We start from the raw sequence: 15,192 nt of genomic DNA on the forward strand, positions 1-15,192 counted from the left end.
TACCAGCTAACCCCACAAGAACATGGATGCAAGAGCGGCATCATTTCAGCAGCTTTGCAAGCTGGAAACCCACCTGCACCTGGCACGAATATAGTACATTCCCTTGCCGCTAGACGAAGAAGGGCCTTGGAGAACCTGTTGATGCAACCCCAAAGACCTCCAGCTATGGCCACACGGTATCACTTAGAGAAAACCAGTATCACAGATCTCACACTTGCAGCCGTTCCTCATCTACCCTATCAGCCCTCTGGAGATAGCAGCCACTGGGGGAGCAAGAAGAGAGGGGGTACTGGTACTGTGCTATGGTGTGACCAGCTGGTCCTCTTTGCAAGTGCAAGGGTCCCTGTTGCACAGCAGAGTTGCAGACTCACATATAGCACAACTGAGCGCAGTCATCATGGGCTTTTTTTCCCGCGTATCTTTGCCCAGATTGGATAGAAATAGGGCTATAGTTACCCTCTTTAGCAAACAAAATGCTGCTTCTTACATCAGCAATTAGGTTGGAAAAATAAACTTTCTATTAGCAATGTTGTCCTGCTGATGTGTACAAAAGCAAAACACACAATTAGTTTAATTTCTTCTTTAGTTTGATCCATTGGGAAATTTCAAACAAACATTACCCTTGTGTTTTCATCTACTTGGACTGGAATCAGCCCTTGGTAACAAAACACATAGTGATGAAGGGCCATAACAGGTGACTAAATAATTAATCTAAATTTACTATCTCCAGATACGTCAATGCTGCTGTGATTTTGGCTTCTGCTGCATGCTTTTTCTGATTGTAATTCTAATACTTGCTATTCACGTCTACGCTACATTGCAGAAATAAGTCTTTTTCTTTACCAAGAAAACCTCAGATCAGACAACATCTTGTTTATAAAGAGAACGCACATTTTCACCCAATTTTCCAGCTGGAATAACTGAAGCAAAAGGAGATCAGGCAACTCACTCATTTACTCAAGGTCACAATCAACATCTACAATGCCATAATATTGATACAAAAGACCCTGGGACTCTCTTCATTGTTTTTTCTAAGTACTAAAATACACTCCCCTCCATATGTGTGCGAGCTGACTGTACAACCATTATTGTGTTTGATATCACATACTTGTAACATATAGTCAATGTTACAAATTCCTTTATACTCTCTTCTAGTGCCTGTGGGTATCTTAAGCAGTTAAGAAAGCAACTGCATATAATAATTCATCATCTGGATCCTATAATTGAAAGCTAAATAATGGCATTTTGGAAGAGAGAAAAGCACACAAATTCCAAAAACAGATAAGCAAGATTATTTTATTATTTTATCAAAAAGGAGTGAAATAAAAAGCCCTGCAAATCAGATTTACATTAGTTAAGTTTGGTAAGTGGAAAAGAGGAAAAGATAACTCACACCCCTTTCACAGTCCCCTTCTCTTACTGATCTCTTGGAACACAGAAAGCAAAACGGTGTAGCCTAATACCTAGCGCCAACACCCGATACGGTATTTCTCACTCTGACATAACTTTCTGTACACCCAGAGAATTGTTTCACCTTTCTAGGCTTTGCTTTTAATTTCTTAATTAAAAACTGCTAATCCTCATTGAGACTTAACAAATGTGCAATCTTCAGCATTACCAAAATAAGAAGGTAAAAAACTCTAGGAAAACACTGAAGTGGCAGTGGTTAGGATCCCAGAGTAAACCCTACAGTTTGTGAAAGCCTGTGTAAAGTTATTAAAACTAAATATAACCCCAGCCTTGGCAAAAAAGAAATTTAATATAATCTATCGAGTTCTACTCCTTCAGTTATCCCAACCTCAGAGCAAGGAATATCCAGTGGACTGCTGTGGGTCCTGATGCACAGACAAAGGACTGCACACCAGCAGACTCGCAATACAGGCCCACGCACAGGGACCGTAACCTGCAACAAATGCAAAATAATTCATGGGAGCAGAGTCAATCAAGCTGACATACTTGCACATGTAAGAGGCAAAACAATGCCAAGTACAATACTATTTCAGTACCAAACAAAGTACTGAATGTTCACTTGGATGCCACACTAAATTCCAGTTTATGTAAGCATGGTCATACCAGCTAGGATGAAAGTTCATTTAACCCAGACTTTGCACCTGTGAGAATCTACAGATGCTTAGGTAAAAGTTCAGAAAACAGTCAATATAATAGTATTTCTCCTGAACACACTTCCAATTTCCACTCATGCAGGTTCCCAGCCTGAGATGGCATCTGCATATTTAGTAGTTCTCAAAGACTTCTCTGATGAATTTTTCCAGTCATTCTTCAAACCTACACAGACATTATAGATGCTAAACATTTTGTGGCAAGGAAATCCAGTTTTAATATTAATTCAGTGAATATTTTTCTTCCAACCTTGTCCCCCATTAGTTTCATTTGATGATCCCTTACTTCTCTTGTCGAGAGAAGAAACTGCAAGCAAAGTCTACATGTCTCTGAGCATTCCTGATTTTTATGACTTCCATCGTATCCCCTCATAGTTATTTTTCAGGCCAGTCCAGGTCCAGTCTTCGTCTACATACGTAGTCATGGACTAACTTCGCTGATCCTCCTCACTCTTCTCTGTGATTTTCCAGTTCCCATAAGTCTGTTTTGAATTGTACAAGGTATTAAAGCCCTCCCAAGAAGCTGCTATGGAACTCTGCTATCCAAGGACAGATCAAAAAGCAAAATTTATTTATGATTTGTCAGTAAGCTGGAAAGGAGGACCAAAACTATGTCATTCTTAACACACTAAAACTGCTCTAAGATTCCAGGTCCCAGCTTCTGCAAGGCGGAGAGCTGAATCATAGTGATTCCTCTTCCTTTTCCTTCTCCGGATGATTTTTTCAATGAGATGAGTGTAAGCCAGTATTCCTGCCCTCATGTTTCTCCCCACTCCCACATCTTGCTCTTTGTATCCAACATGCAAAGACAAGCCCTTGCACCTTCACTCTTGCTTATCATCAAAACCTAAACTGGCCATTGACAACCTGACTCTGTACCAAGAGGTTTTTTTTTTAATTTGGAAATTCTGGAAAGTCCAGAAAATTCCCTTTTACCCTAGAAATAGCTGGAACATCCTGACTCTTATTTCTATTAAGCAACACTTGAGCTGGATACAAAAGAATTGGTCAGGAAATCAGAAACTAAGAGGTTAACTTCTGATTTCCTACAAATACAACACTACAGCCAAGCATAAACAAGTGCCAGAAAAGGATGTGGATGGGAAATAAAGCAGCATTTGCTGCAGTTCCTCCTCACTCAGCTCCTTGTTCTCCCTGAAACACTGCAGACACAGTCTGACTCAAGGAGCAAATCCTTTTGTGAAAATATTTCCAAGAAATACAGTTGTCTTTTGAATGCATTTTACAAAAAGCAATGTTTAGCTACCAATTCAGATTCTTTTTGCAGGCTCACGTAACTTAAAATTGCCTTTGATTTAGTTTAAAAAAGGAAAATTGGCAAACACTTAGTATGCAAAAAAGCTTTTGGCAGCTTAAAAATACTGTGTAAAGAAACTTCTTGGTGGGAGCTCGTACAAACTTTTATGTCAACTTATCTCTCAAACGTTTCATTTGGGCAGGGCCTTTCTAGCGCATTCTTCAAGAACTGGCTTTTTTATATAGTGAAAACATTTTCAAATTACATTAACCAATATTTACAGTTTCAATTAGATTCTGAGAAGCAAGGTAAAAACATATTGGTACAATTCCAGGCTTGGATTCACTTTTATATGAAAAACTTCCATACATTCTGCTAAAATATTTTGTATTTATACAAGTGTTTGAGGAATGAGCACGCTATCTGTCAGAGCTGCTTGGTTGGAGGGTTTCTGAACAAAAGCAGGTGACGGACGCACAAACACTCCAATCACGAGTCCTTCCCCAACTGATGTCTTTGCTACATTGTCAGCAGAAACATAATCAGGTGCTACAAGGGACAAATTGTCATCACGAAGAATAAGAGGCATCACGAACAACAAAATATATGATATATCTTAAATACTGGAAAATGTATTCATTAGAAGTCTGCATAGAAACAGCAAATGGTTGCTACTGGATATATCAGATTCAAGGTTAGGATTATTTCCCTGTGTCTTCCACGCATATGCTGCTCACATTCATCTGAAGGATGTGTTATGGAGCACATGTCTAACACCTGGGAGCAGACAGCCAACAAGGGACTTGGTTTCTTTCATAACAGGCCAGTTAAAAGGAGACCCAAGCACAAGTTGTAAGGCCCAAGAAACCAGATATTCCTGGCAACAAACAGGCTTTTAGATATCTGCTTAGATCACTACACCTCCTAAAGGGCTGTGCCCTTGCTTAAAACCAAAGAGCTAACGGTGGTCAATAGCTGGAGGAACTCAAGCAGTACAAAAGCCAAAACAGAGTCACAGCCTGAATAAGCAAATTCAGTCACAAGTGCCAGCTGGCAGGTGGAGAGACCAAACAGGCAGCTGGATGCTCTGTGCCTGGTTGCTTTTTCTAGGGAGATGAGAAAAGGCTCCTCAAGCACGTGGGAGAACGGGTTAAAGACAGGGGAAGAGCTAAGGCACTGACAAGACAGAAGTGCAAATCAGCTGTGTGAACACTTTTTATTCTTTACCTTCAAGCCACAAGTATCCAAAAGTGAGAAAAAATAAGCCCAATCCCAAGCTCCATTTCTCCCCAGAACTTGTCCTCCTCTATAAGCCCATTAAGATCAGATGTCCTATAATGAGAGCTGCAATGCATGTTTGCACATTATTTATTAGTGGCAGAAACATCTCAAAAAGAACTGTGGAGCATCTGGTTCCATGAATCTACATTTCAGTAACTAATCTCTTTACTGTTAAGGCTTACCCTCTGAAAGAGCTAATTTTAGCGCATAAGTCACAACCTGTGGAAAGCATCAAGGTAACACCAAACCATTACTGAAACACCAAAGAAAGTTATGACTTACTGGAGATGTGATGTTCAACTCCCAACATCCTAGTTTCATAGCTAACCACTGTATTAGTATCAATACTAATGAAAAGAAAATGAGCACAGCAGTTGACAGATAAGAAGTGAGGAAAAACAAACACCAAAGGCATGAAGTGTTCAATTCAATTGGTTCCATACACTGTATTCAGAGTGATCCCTGAGGCAGAAGGAAGTCTGACAAACATTACAATGGCTATTTTTCATTGAAAACCACACACACAGAATCCATTATGTTTTAAGCTAACCACAAATTGGGAATAATTATTAACAGACTGCAAGTGTAGAAGTAAGATATTGCACAGAAATTCTTTCTGTTTAGACAGAACGTAACATTTTGTTCTGAAGAGGCACCAAATTAACAGGATGAAAAAAAGTACATTTTTTATAATAAGTATTTATTTACAGAGTTCCCCAAGTTTAAAGTAAGAGTCCTAGCAGAACTGAAATAATTGAGCCCCAGAACAATGAAGGAATCCGTTTCTTTCTGACTGGAAAGACACACATGTATGTACAGCTACCACACCTCAGCATAGGAGATTGTGGTCCCCGGTCTGAGCCAGCTTCAGCTGGACTAGACTTGGAGTAGCGCTCCGAGATGATGTCAGACCCTTGCCACCCAAAACATCCTGAAGTATTCATGTGACATGCTTTTTGGTGCTGGATCCTAATCCTTTCTCCACTGTGGCATTCCTCACTCCAATCACTAATTCAGGCTGGAAGGCTTAATTATTCAAGGAAGGGATTCAAAAGCTAAAAGACCAGGAACTGTTCATGTGTTTCCAAGACACTCTATCTTCCTCCATCTTCCTTAGCTCCAAACACTCTGAAGACACTGTGCCTGTTTCTGTATTCCTGAAACAGTACTGCAGTGAACAGGAGCTCAGTTACTTGAATACTTTGGCAGAGGATTCATTTCTTGTTTCACTCACAAAAGCAGAGCTGCCAGTTAGTACTAGCTGACAGAATCAAATACGCTGAAACACAGCTTAGCCTTAGAAATGTGTTTTGCTTTTGCTAACTTTTCTTTGGTTAAGGGAACATCAAAACCATTCACCTGTGTTTGTCTTGTTCCTCTTAAGCTACAGGAGATATCGCAATGTGGAACTAGTCTGTATTCACATACACATTGGCTGTAGTCATCTAATAGTCATCAAGTGGTGATGCCTTTTGTCAAAAGCTTGTATGATTCAGGAAATGTAATCTAGAAATCGGAATCTCTTGAGAGTTTATAGAAATCAGGTGACAACCCCCCTGGGTTACACAGAAGAAGGCAAGATCACCAGTGCTAGCTGCACTAGGTTTTACAGCACACAGTAGTCACACATCAGTTTACGCTGCAGATGTACTCACAGTATCTACTCCTCAATTTATCTGTTTGCCGCAGCTGATGGTGGACTGGTTCAGCAGCTGCTATTAAGTGAAATGACTCCTGTTGCACTGTGCCATGTTACCCCAGTTTCCTGGCCAGAAGTTGCTGGAGAGGCTATGGAGCAATAAAAATTTTCCACATGCATTAAAATCAAATGATTCTGACAGATGGAAGAGTATGAAGAGTGGAGATAAAAGCTCAGAGATATATCTCTTTGTCTCTCACGAGCAATGAAATTGCATAAGGCTTTTTTCTGAAATGTGCTGAATTGGAATTCTGATTTATTTAAACTGGGTTTAGACCAAGTATATTAACATTGCTGTTGTAAAGAAGAAACTTCATGGAAGTGAGAAATATCACCAACAGTTTTGTCACACTCCATTCAGATTTCCAGCCCACCCGGGAGGGGAATGGATCGCATTTATCCTGAAGTCAAAGCAGAAGATGGTTTTCCACTTTGGGAAGGAAGGGGTGGAAGAAGGACAACGGAGGAAGGATTAACATCCGTAAGAAGTATACTCATTGTGAAGCAAAAGTCGAAGGCTTTTGATAAGAACAAGGAAGGAAGAAAAAGCAGTATCAGAGGATCTTGATGTGTCAACATAGAGCAGTGGTGGCTTGCCCTCAAAAATCAAACCTTACCAAAGTTTAACAGCAGTGTGCCTAATTAATTTCAGATGAGAAGAAACAGTATTTTCCACTTGGATTCTCTCTTTCTCATCACTGAACTCTTCCTCTCTTACACACTATCTTTGCCTTGACAGGTCTCCCTCCCTGCTTTCTCTCTCCCAGAAGCTTTTGCTTTGGCAGTACTTTCGGTTGGCTGGTGTTCTCAGAGGGCCCCGGTTTCTTTATGGCTCCCTTCCCCACTCGGTGTACCTCTTACAGAGCATGGCTGTTTCTAAGCTAAATCGATACCCCCATGTTTATAGCCGAAGGACTGAAATGGACTCTTGACTCAGCTATATGCATTTAAATCCAGATCAGCTCTACTCTGAGGATTCTGTACCTACAACAGCATGAAAAATAAAGCCCCGCCTGGCTCTCAGTGCTGCAGCCAGCAGTGAGTTAATGCTAGTGAGAGGCAAGGACTGAGGACTGGCACTGATACCACTTTCTGAAAGCATGAGTTTAATTTGCTGTTCCTTTGCACACTTCTTGAACCAGCTGCAGCTCACCATCCTCAGCAGAAGAGAACCCGTCTACCAGAGCCTGGGCCAAGGATAGCGCGTACACATGAAGACAACGAGCACTGCTGCCACCACACTGCCGCTCACTCTCCCAGCCTGAGAGTCTCAGCCGCCGTGTGCAGTGCAGGTCGGCAGTGCTCCAGCGGCAGATGCCTGCAGGCACACTCTCACTGGTATTGCGGTGCAAACACCTGAGCCGTGCTGGGAGCATGCATGAAGCATCACGGGTGGATTTCTGCATCCTCGTGGCTCGTATGTACTGCATGCACTGCCCCAACCCACCTCCTGTGAGCTGTGGACAGTGATACTGCTAATGAAGATGTGCTCCTGTAATGGAGCTTGAGCAGCGCGGGATGACACTGCTTCTCAGCCAAGATACGGTAGCAGGGAGTATCACTGCTTACAGTCCATTTCTGTAGCTATTAACCGTCAGTCTAACTCACCCATACAGCCTGATCAGTATAGTGCCAGGAGCAGTCACACATCCCATGCCAAAACCTCACTTTGCGAGGCAAAAGACCAAATTATTTGAACTGAGTTATGAGTCTGGAACTACTTGCGCAGCCCAAGATGCACATAAAAAACAGAGAACGTCTCCGAAAACAGACCTAGAGGCTGTTGGTCACAAATACATACATACATATATATATATATTAAAATGTTTCATATTTCTGTCCAACATTACACTCTCTACTGACAGCCTGAAACAAAATACCTCTACTAAATTCTGTGCTTCTGAATAAGAAATAAATTTCAAAGCATTTTCTTGAAGTTTCCAGAACTTCAAAGATATTAATAATAGATAATAATATATAATATATATAAAATATATATTATAGCTTAGCATTTGGCATTGAAATCTATGTTCATCTCTTTACTATTACCCAGAGTTTATCTTTTCCTTATAATTTATTCAAGTATTTAATATCGTGATAAACAGAGGAAAGCAGACAAACATAAATGCAAGATAAGCACTTATAGCCAATTTGGTGTGCGAGGGTATCACACTATGTAAATAGCTTAAGGTTCCTACAACCATAGCTCACCCAATTTCAAAATCCCAGAGCAGTCAGATCATTGGGATTTTTTTTTTTTTTAACTCTCCTACCTTTCTCTGTATGATTGGAATACTTGGACAAAAAAGAAAAAAAAAAAAGCATGAAGGAAAGTCCAAAGAGCAAAACAATCAAGGGAAACATGGAAAGCTAGCATTTGCTACAGCCCATCAGAGCTAGAGCCAAGCAGAACGGCAGACAGAGCATCACAGACAAAACCTGCAATAAATCAAGCATGTGTGTGCATAGATTTGTTTATAAATATGCTTATTATGCAGAGCAGCGTGGCTGCAGATGGCCAAAGCCCCCAAAACCTGAAGTGGGTTTTTTTGGGGGTTGGGGGGGGTTTTTTGTGTTTGTTTCTCTCTTTGCCTTCTTGGCTTTAATCAAGTTACTTTGCCTTTCTATAGGTCAATTTTCTTCCCTCCCAAGAAGCATTTTGAACATGCATCTTAAATTGTGATTTTTGTCAAATGCATAAAACCACAAAGCCTTCCCAAAGCACTCCCAAGGACTGCTACTTACAGAGACTTTTTTATGTCCCTTTAACTTATACCCTACTCTTTCAGGTATGCTTTGCTTACAAATAAATAGCTTGCTTCTTTTTTAAAAAAAAAAGTAAATAAAAAATTCCTCTTATATAGGAGGATGTTTTCATCACTTTGAGTCCACACTCTTCATAAGCTGTCATAAGAACTTGGTTACCAGATTCTTCATAATTTCATTCCATGTGCTGTCATACTACACATGTTGCTGCAACACTAGTAAGAAGTGAAAGCAATATAAAATGTTGTGGTTCAGAGTACTAATGTCCGATGGAGAAGATTTGTTCAGTGGAAAAAGGCTGTTTTTAATGTCACCTCTTTTTCAACCACATGCATACTTCAAATGTTACTGCAACACTCTGAAGTATGAAACAGAGCCACATCTTGGGCTCATTCACCTCTGTACTTAAGAAAATATACCCAGAGCCATAGCTGCTGCCTAAACTGGTAAAAGCCAAAACCAAACCAAACATCTTTCAGCACAGAAGAACAAACACTGCTCTGAAGAAGAGATGGACATCGTCCCTCCTACGCTGCTCTGCTGATGACGGTGCTGAGCAGTTACCAGCAGGCCTGTTCAGCGTTAGGCACAAGAAAAACGCCACAAAGGTAACAAAACCAGTTGCAAAAATGGCTCTGAAGTAGAAGCATTTTGTGCATCACTTACTACTTTTCCTCTTTACACTCTGCTATTATTCGTTTATTCAAACATAGGCCTGTTTCTGTTCCTGCTGAGGTCAAGTGCCAAAGTGGAAGTTTATTAAGGTCAAAGCAAGCTACATATGTTTATTGTTGCTTAAAAATGTATTACACATTGAAGCTTCTGACTTGAGCTAAAAGATATGAATATTTTGAATATTTCTTTTGAACTTTAGAGCCTTGGGTAGTCTGGCTTTCCAAAGACAATCCCTCCTCCAAGATGTTGGAGAAAGAGAACACCCTTCTCTTCCCAGAACTGAGGCTCATGCTGACCTCTAAAAGTTGCTGCTAGTCCTCCCCATTTGGGCACACGCAGACACATTCCCACCTACAAAACCAGTAAGTCATGAGTCAAAGATCTTGAAGTTCTTAGAGCTGCCATCTATTGATAGCACTTAGTATGAATGTGGCATAAATTTTCAGTAGGTAAATGCATACAAAGGAGGAAGTGAGTACACTGAATTATTTAAACTAGAAACATAAAATTAACACAGATTATGCAACAAAACTTAAGGAACACAATTCTGGAGGTAAACTTTAGTATTAGATGAAGAATTCTCAAAGCCATGCTTTTATTGTTTCTATGGCTTTTAGAAGACTAAAATTCCATTTACAAACTAAGTGACCTGAGAAACATCTCGGGCAGCACCCCAGCCCCACCTGTATGCCAGAGCACAGCTGCCATCCTGCACCTGTGCAGCAGGGGAGGTTCTCTTACTTCTTCTGTTACTGGAAAGAGTAGATAAAATCTCTGCAAGCTGTCTCTTTTCAGAGATGAAAAACTGAATAAAGAGAGTAATATTGTCACCTTGCTATTGCTGTCTTCAAGCTAACAGGTCATTTTACTCAAAATGCAAAACATTGTACCACATTTTTGTGTTGCTGGTTACCAAGGAGTGTGTGTGTGGACAGAAGGATGCTATCCTCAAATATCATGCTTTGCTCTTATCTTCCACACAAATCTCAGCTGCCACAGTTCATGATAAGTCACATGAAAAAACCAAATAATGACCTACTAGACAAAGCTCAACTTCTTTTCAGGTCACAAGTTCCAAACACAAAGCATAATCCTAAACATTAGTGCCCCCACTCCAAGCACCAAACAGTTCCACATAGCCCCATGTACTAAATTTTCTTCCTTCAGGCATCTTCCTCTTCTCCTTTTTCTTGCAGAAACAGCACTCTACATAGGCTTTTTAATATCTCAAACCTCACTATTTCATGGACTTATTTTGAAAACCAGCTCTTACAGACATATGTTAAAGGTACAGAAAACAACAAGATGGTCTATTAAATAGAGTCACTGAACACATTGATCCAACTTGTACATCTAGTTAGAGCTTGTTTGCATACTTATTTTGCATGTCTCTGGCAACTCCCAGCAGCGTGTCCAAGAGAAGATGACACACAATAGTCATTGACAAAGAATTTCCAGTTTTGTCTTTCTGGCATCTCTCCCTGCTCTGTGGATCCAGCCAAGATCTAAAACTGATCATTAATCTGCCTTGCCCAAAGATAAAACCAGATTTCTAAACTAACAAACTGAAGAGGAACAAAAATTCTGTGAATAAAGACATCAATCTTCACTTTCTGCAAGGACTAGAATGCTAGAAATACCTGCTGTGATGCCTAAAGGTTTCATACAATGATTAGTAGGTGGCCATTAAGCAATAGCTGGAGGTTGTACTTGGGCCTTCAGAGCGCATCCACAGCATGTCCTGCTTGGAGTGCCACTGACAAGGGCACAATTCCTAGAAGAGTATTGTATAAGGATGTTCCTCTTCAGGGATTAACAGAGGAAAACGGGGCAGATATATAGAACTGTATACTTACTGGAAGTATTTTAAGGTAGACTGCTGTTCTCTCTGCCTCAGGATTGCTTTCTGTACCAAAGCAACATTGAGATTTTATTTTTGCTTCACACAGAACAGGCAAACTTGCAAGAACATGCAGCAGAGCCTGGGGACTTAAGCCATTCAAAAAGAAAGGATAGTTTATCTCCCCAATCAATACCAAATACTAACACTCTCAGTAGGGAGCATATAGCCAGTGGCACACAAGCTACAAAGAGGAGAACCATTTCATCTGAAGGCATGAAAAGATAAAATGCCAGATCTTCAGCCGACAGGAGCCCACAGCCTCTGGTGATCACACCCAGGCATGTCAGTATATTTCAGATATTCTGCATATTGGGATTTCCTCACCTCTCTTCTTTGGGCACCCCAATCACTCACTGCCCTCGGGCATAAAAAACCTCAGTAATCTCTTTGGGATCAGTTTAGCTCCTGGCATCTGCACAATGTGCATAACGACATTGTGAACTAAACACTCTTTTGCTTGTCTACATAATTGTCTCCACTGTATTATCCAGACATAACCTTCAATGATCTACAACAGACCAAGGGGAAAAAACATAATCTGTTAGGACCATAACACATGTTTTATGAAGGTCCAGCAGCCTCCAGCCCCTCTTTATCATGCTGCTCTTTCAAGTCACATGAATTCTGGTGGAAACAGGACCATCCATTTCTGCTGCGGAAGTGCTCTGAAGCAGCGCTTTCTTCTCAGCTCACCAGGTCTCCACATCACTACTAGCCTAACGGTAAAGCTCAATGGCAAATTATTTGAGATAGTTACATTAACTGCTTCTAAATAAAAATGCACAGTAATACACATCCAGAAGAGGAAGAAAGATGAGCGAGGAAAGACCATTTTCCCAAGTCATCCCCTGCCCAGCAGCTTTCCTCCGAAGCACCTGCCTGCACCCACAGCAGCCTCATGACGGGGCTGAGCCACTCATCCTCCCCTGCTCAAAGGGGCGAAAAGGATCCCACAGATCTCCTAGGGAAGGGCAGCCTTTTGACAGGACAAACACCAGTGCATTAACTGGTACTGTAAAGAACATAAAGCCCCCATTACTACGATGGGCGGATGTGTTCGAGACCAGCAGGGGATCTCTGAAAGCCCGCATCCAGCAGCGGGTGACAGACCATCTGGCTCGGACCAGTGTGCCTCTCCTTTGGGAAATTCCCCAGCCCTGCAGGGCGGTGGACAGCTTCCACAGCTCCCTCCACACTGTGGTAAAGCCTCACTTCTTTGAGAGCCCAGGGACCTTTGCTGCAGCTCTTGAAGCCCCACTCTCCCAGGATTTACCGCACGAGGAACTGCAACTCAAGCTGCTGCTAACTGCATCTGTATGGGGAGGTTGGTACATTGTTTGCTGCCACGACACCCAAGACTACGCTTTTCTTCCAACGACTGAAGCAAGTTGCACAGATGATCCATACTTGGACATGCTGCAATTTCTTCCAGACCCTTCTCACTTCATTATGCTTGAAATTACTATCAGGAAGGAGACAGTTATTCGTTTAAATACTGTTGAGGTTGTTTATTTAACCATTAAGTGGAAAAGAAGTTTGTTCTATAGATACTGGATTTTAAAGCAAAAGAAGTCTAAACATCAGCTTCGCGATGATGAAATCCATCCCCTTCCTGCTTATGACCATTAGCCTCCCCCATGCACTGGATAATACCCTCACCTGATAAATAAAAGCACTGCTTGGATTGGGTCCTTGCTACTATAGTTGCCATGACTGCACTACACACCTCTCTAAGGGCAGCAATGCTCTCTTAAAACCACTGCTAGAACTCATGACAGCTATTAAATTCTCTAATGTTACCATCACCCACTTATAACTAAGTTAACGCCCTGTGTGACACAGAGAGGTATCAGGGGGATGCACTTTGGACTTCATCATAACATACCTTACATTAAAAAAAAACAACTCTACCACTCAAATATTATACATGTGTGCCATGACAAACTGGCAAAAATACTATTTGCAGTGTCTTGGTAATATTTTTACCAAGCTAGAGCCACATAGTACCAAATCTTTGCCACCTCAGCCCCAAACCACTCAGGGTTCTAGAAATGCTCACCATACATGTATTTGGCAAGGAAGAACAGTAACTAAGTAATAAGCGTATTCCTCATTCTGAAACAGTGATTTATAATGAGGAACAACCCTGTCACTTATTCCTAATAAACCTATAGTGCTTATTATATTCCCACCACAAAATAAAAATGATCCAATTTAATTCAGAAAGAAAATGACTCTCAGAGACCGAGAGCCTTTCAAGCCTCCCGTCCTTAAAGAACAGAGGCAACTCACTAAGCCAGAAAGCGGTGATCCAGCAAACATTTTACTGCTGCGAACTGTTTGCAGCAAAGATATATGGGAGTTTATTTGCATATAACTTGATATAAATGCCAACTGCATCCTGGGTGAAAGTAAAGTTTTTTTGTTTTGTTTGGCCTTTGGGTTTGTTTTTGTTATTATGATGAACAGACTCAGTAAATATTTCCTAAGCTGTCTGCTGTTTGGAATTCCAAGTCTGAAATAAAACATAACCACACTACCGGCTCCAGTGCTGCCTATCTCGCAAATAGCGACAAAACCTCCCAACAATTAAATAACAGAACATTTACTTTACAGAGAGCTTATGTGTAGCTCTCAGCTTCACCCGTAAAGTAACATTTCAGCTCTGTTTGACAACAGAGACAGCACATCTACCAGCAAACTAATCTACAGCGACAAATAGCCTGTCAATGCTCTTTCTCTCCAAATACATAAAGGAAATAAATAATCACGTAACATCTGTAATAATAATTCTGTCACCTCTCTCTGGCAATTAAAGTATACCATACCATTATGATGAGAGTCCTGGGTCTGCTCATTTCATCATCACTATCCAGCGGCAGAATTTCATGTGACAACTCCTCTCGTCGTCGTCGCCTGCAGATATGTGGACAGTTCCTCTGTACCACAGAACGAAAGGCTTGGAGCAGAACAATGCTGGCAGCACAACCCATATCTGCATCCTGAAGCCTACAAAATAACTTCTATGTTTATGCTGTGTTTGAAAAACAGTGGCTCCTTGTCACTGAAAACAGCCTACAGTGCAGCTGCAGCCAGCTCGCTCTCCAATCGCTTCCTTGAGCTCTGATCATCTGATCACAACCAAATAGCTTGGATGCAGATAGAGGAAAGATTTCATCCACTGAAACTGAAACACACGCAATGTTACGATGCTTTTTTCTCTCTCCCTCCCTCTGTGCTTCTGAATTCACATGAGAAAATGTGCTCCCTCTCTTGTACAATCAGCCGCCTCCACTGATTCCGGTTTCATGGAACTGAAAGTATTAAAATTCCTAGTTCAAAAGAGCCAGCTGTTCATTAACACACACACACAGAGGCATCCACAACAACTGGCCGGATCAGCTTAAATACCTTTTTAAAAAAGTCATATGTAGCAAAATAACAAACATCTGGAAAGTTATTAGCTCTCATTATCAGCACTGCTGTTTTT

General features: G+C 41.1%; 1 protein-coding gene across 1 annotated transcript in view; it reads right to left on the reverse strand.

Annotated features, from left to right (window-relative positions):
* DOCK10 (dedicator of cytokinesis 10) overlaps positions 1-14,695 on the reverse strand; it is a 137,597-nt gene extending 122,902 nt beyond the window's left edge. Inside the window, exon 1 of the mRNA XM_010568290.1 lies at positions 14,531-14,695. Within this exon, the coding sequence (XP_010566592.1) occupies positions 14,531-14,695 (165 nt within the window). The remainder of the gene's footprint in view (positions 1-14,530) is intronic.
* Between the last annotated feature and the right edge of the window lie 497 nt (positions 14,696-15,192).

The sequence above is a fragment of the Haliaeetus leucocephalus genome, unplaced genomic scaffold (genome assembly GCF_000737465.1).
Source record: "Haliaeetus leucocephalus isolate CR32 unplaced genomic scaffold, Haliaeetus_leucocephalus-4.0 Scaffold240, whole genome shotgun sequence".
Lineage (NCBI taxonomy): Eukaryota > Metazoa > Chordata > Aves > Accipitriformes > Accipitridae > Haliaeetus > Haliaeetus leucocephalus.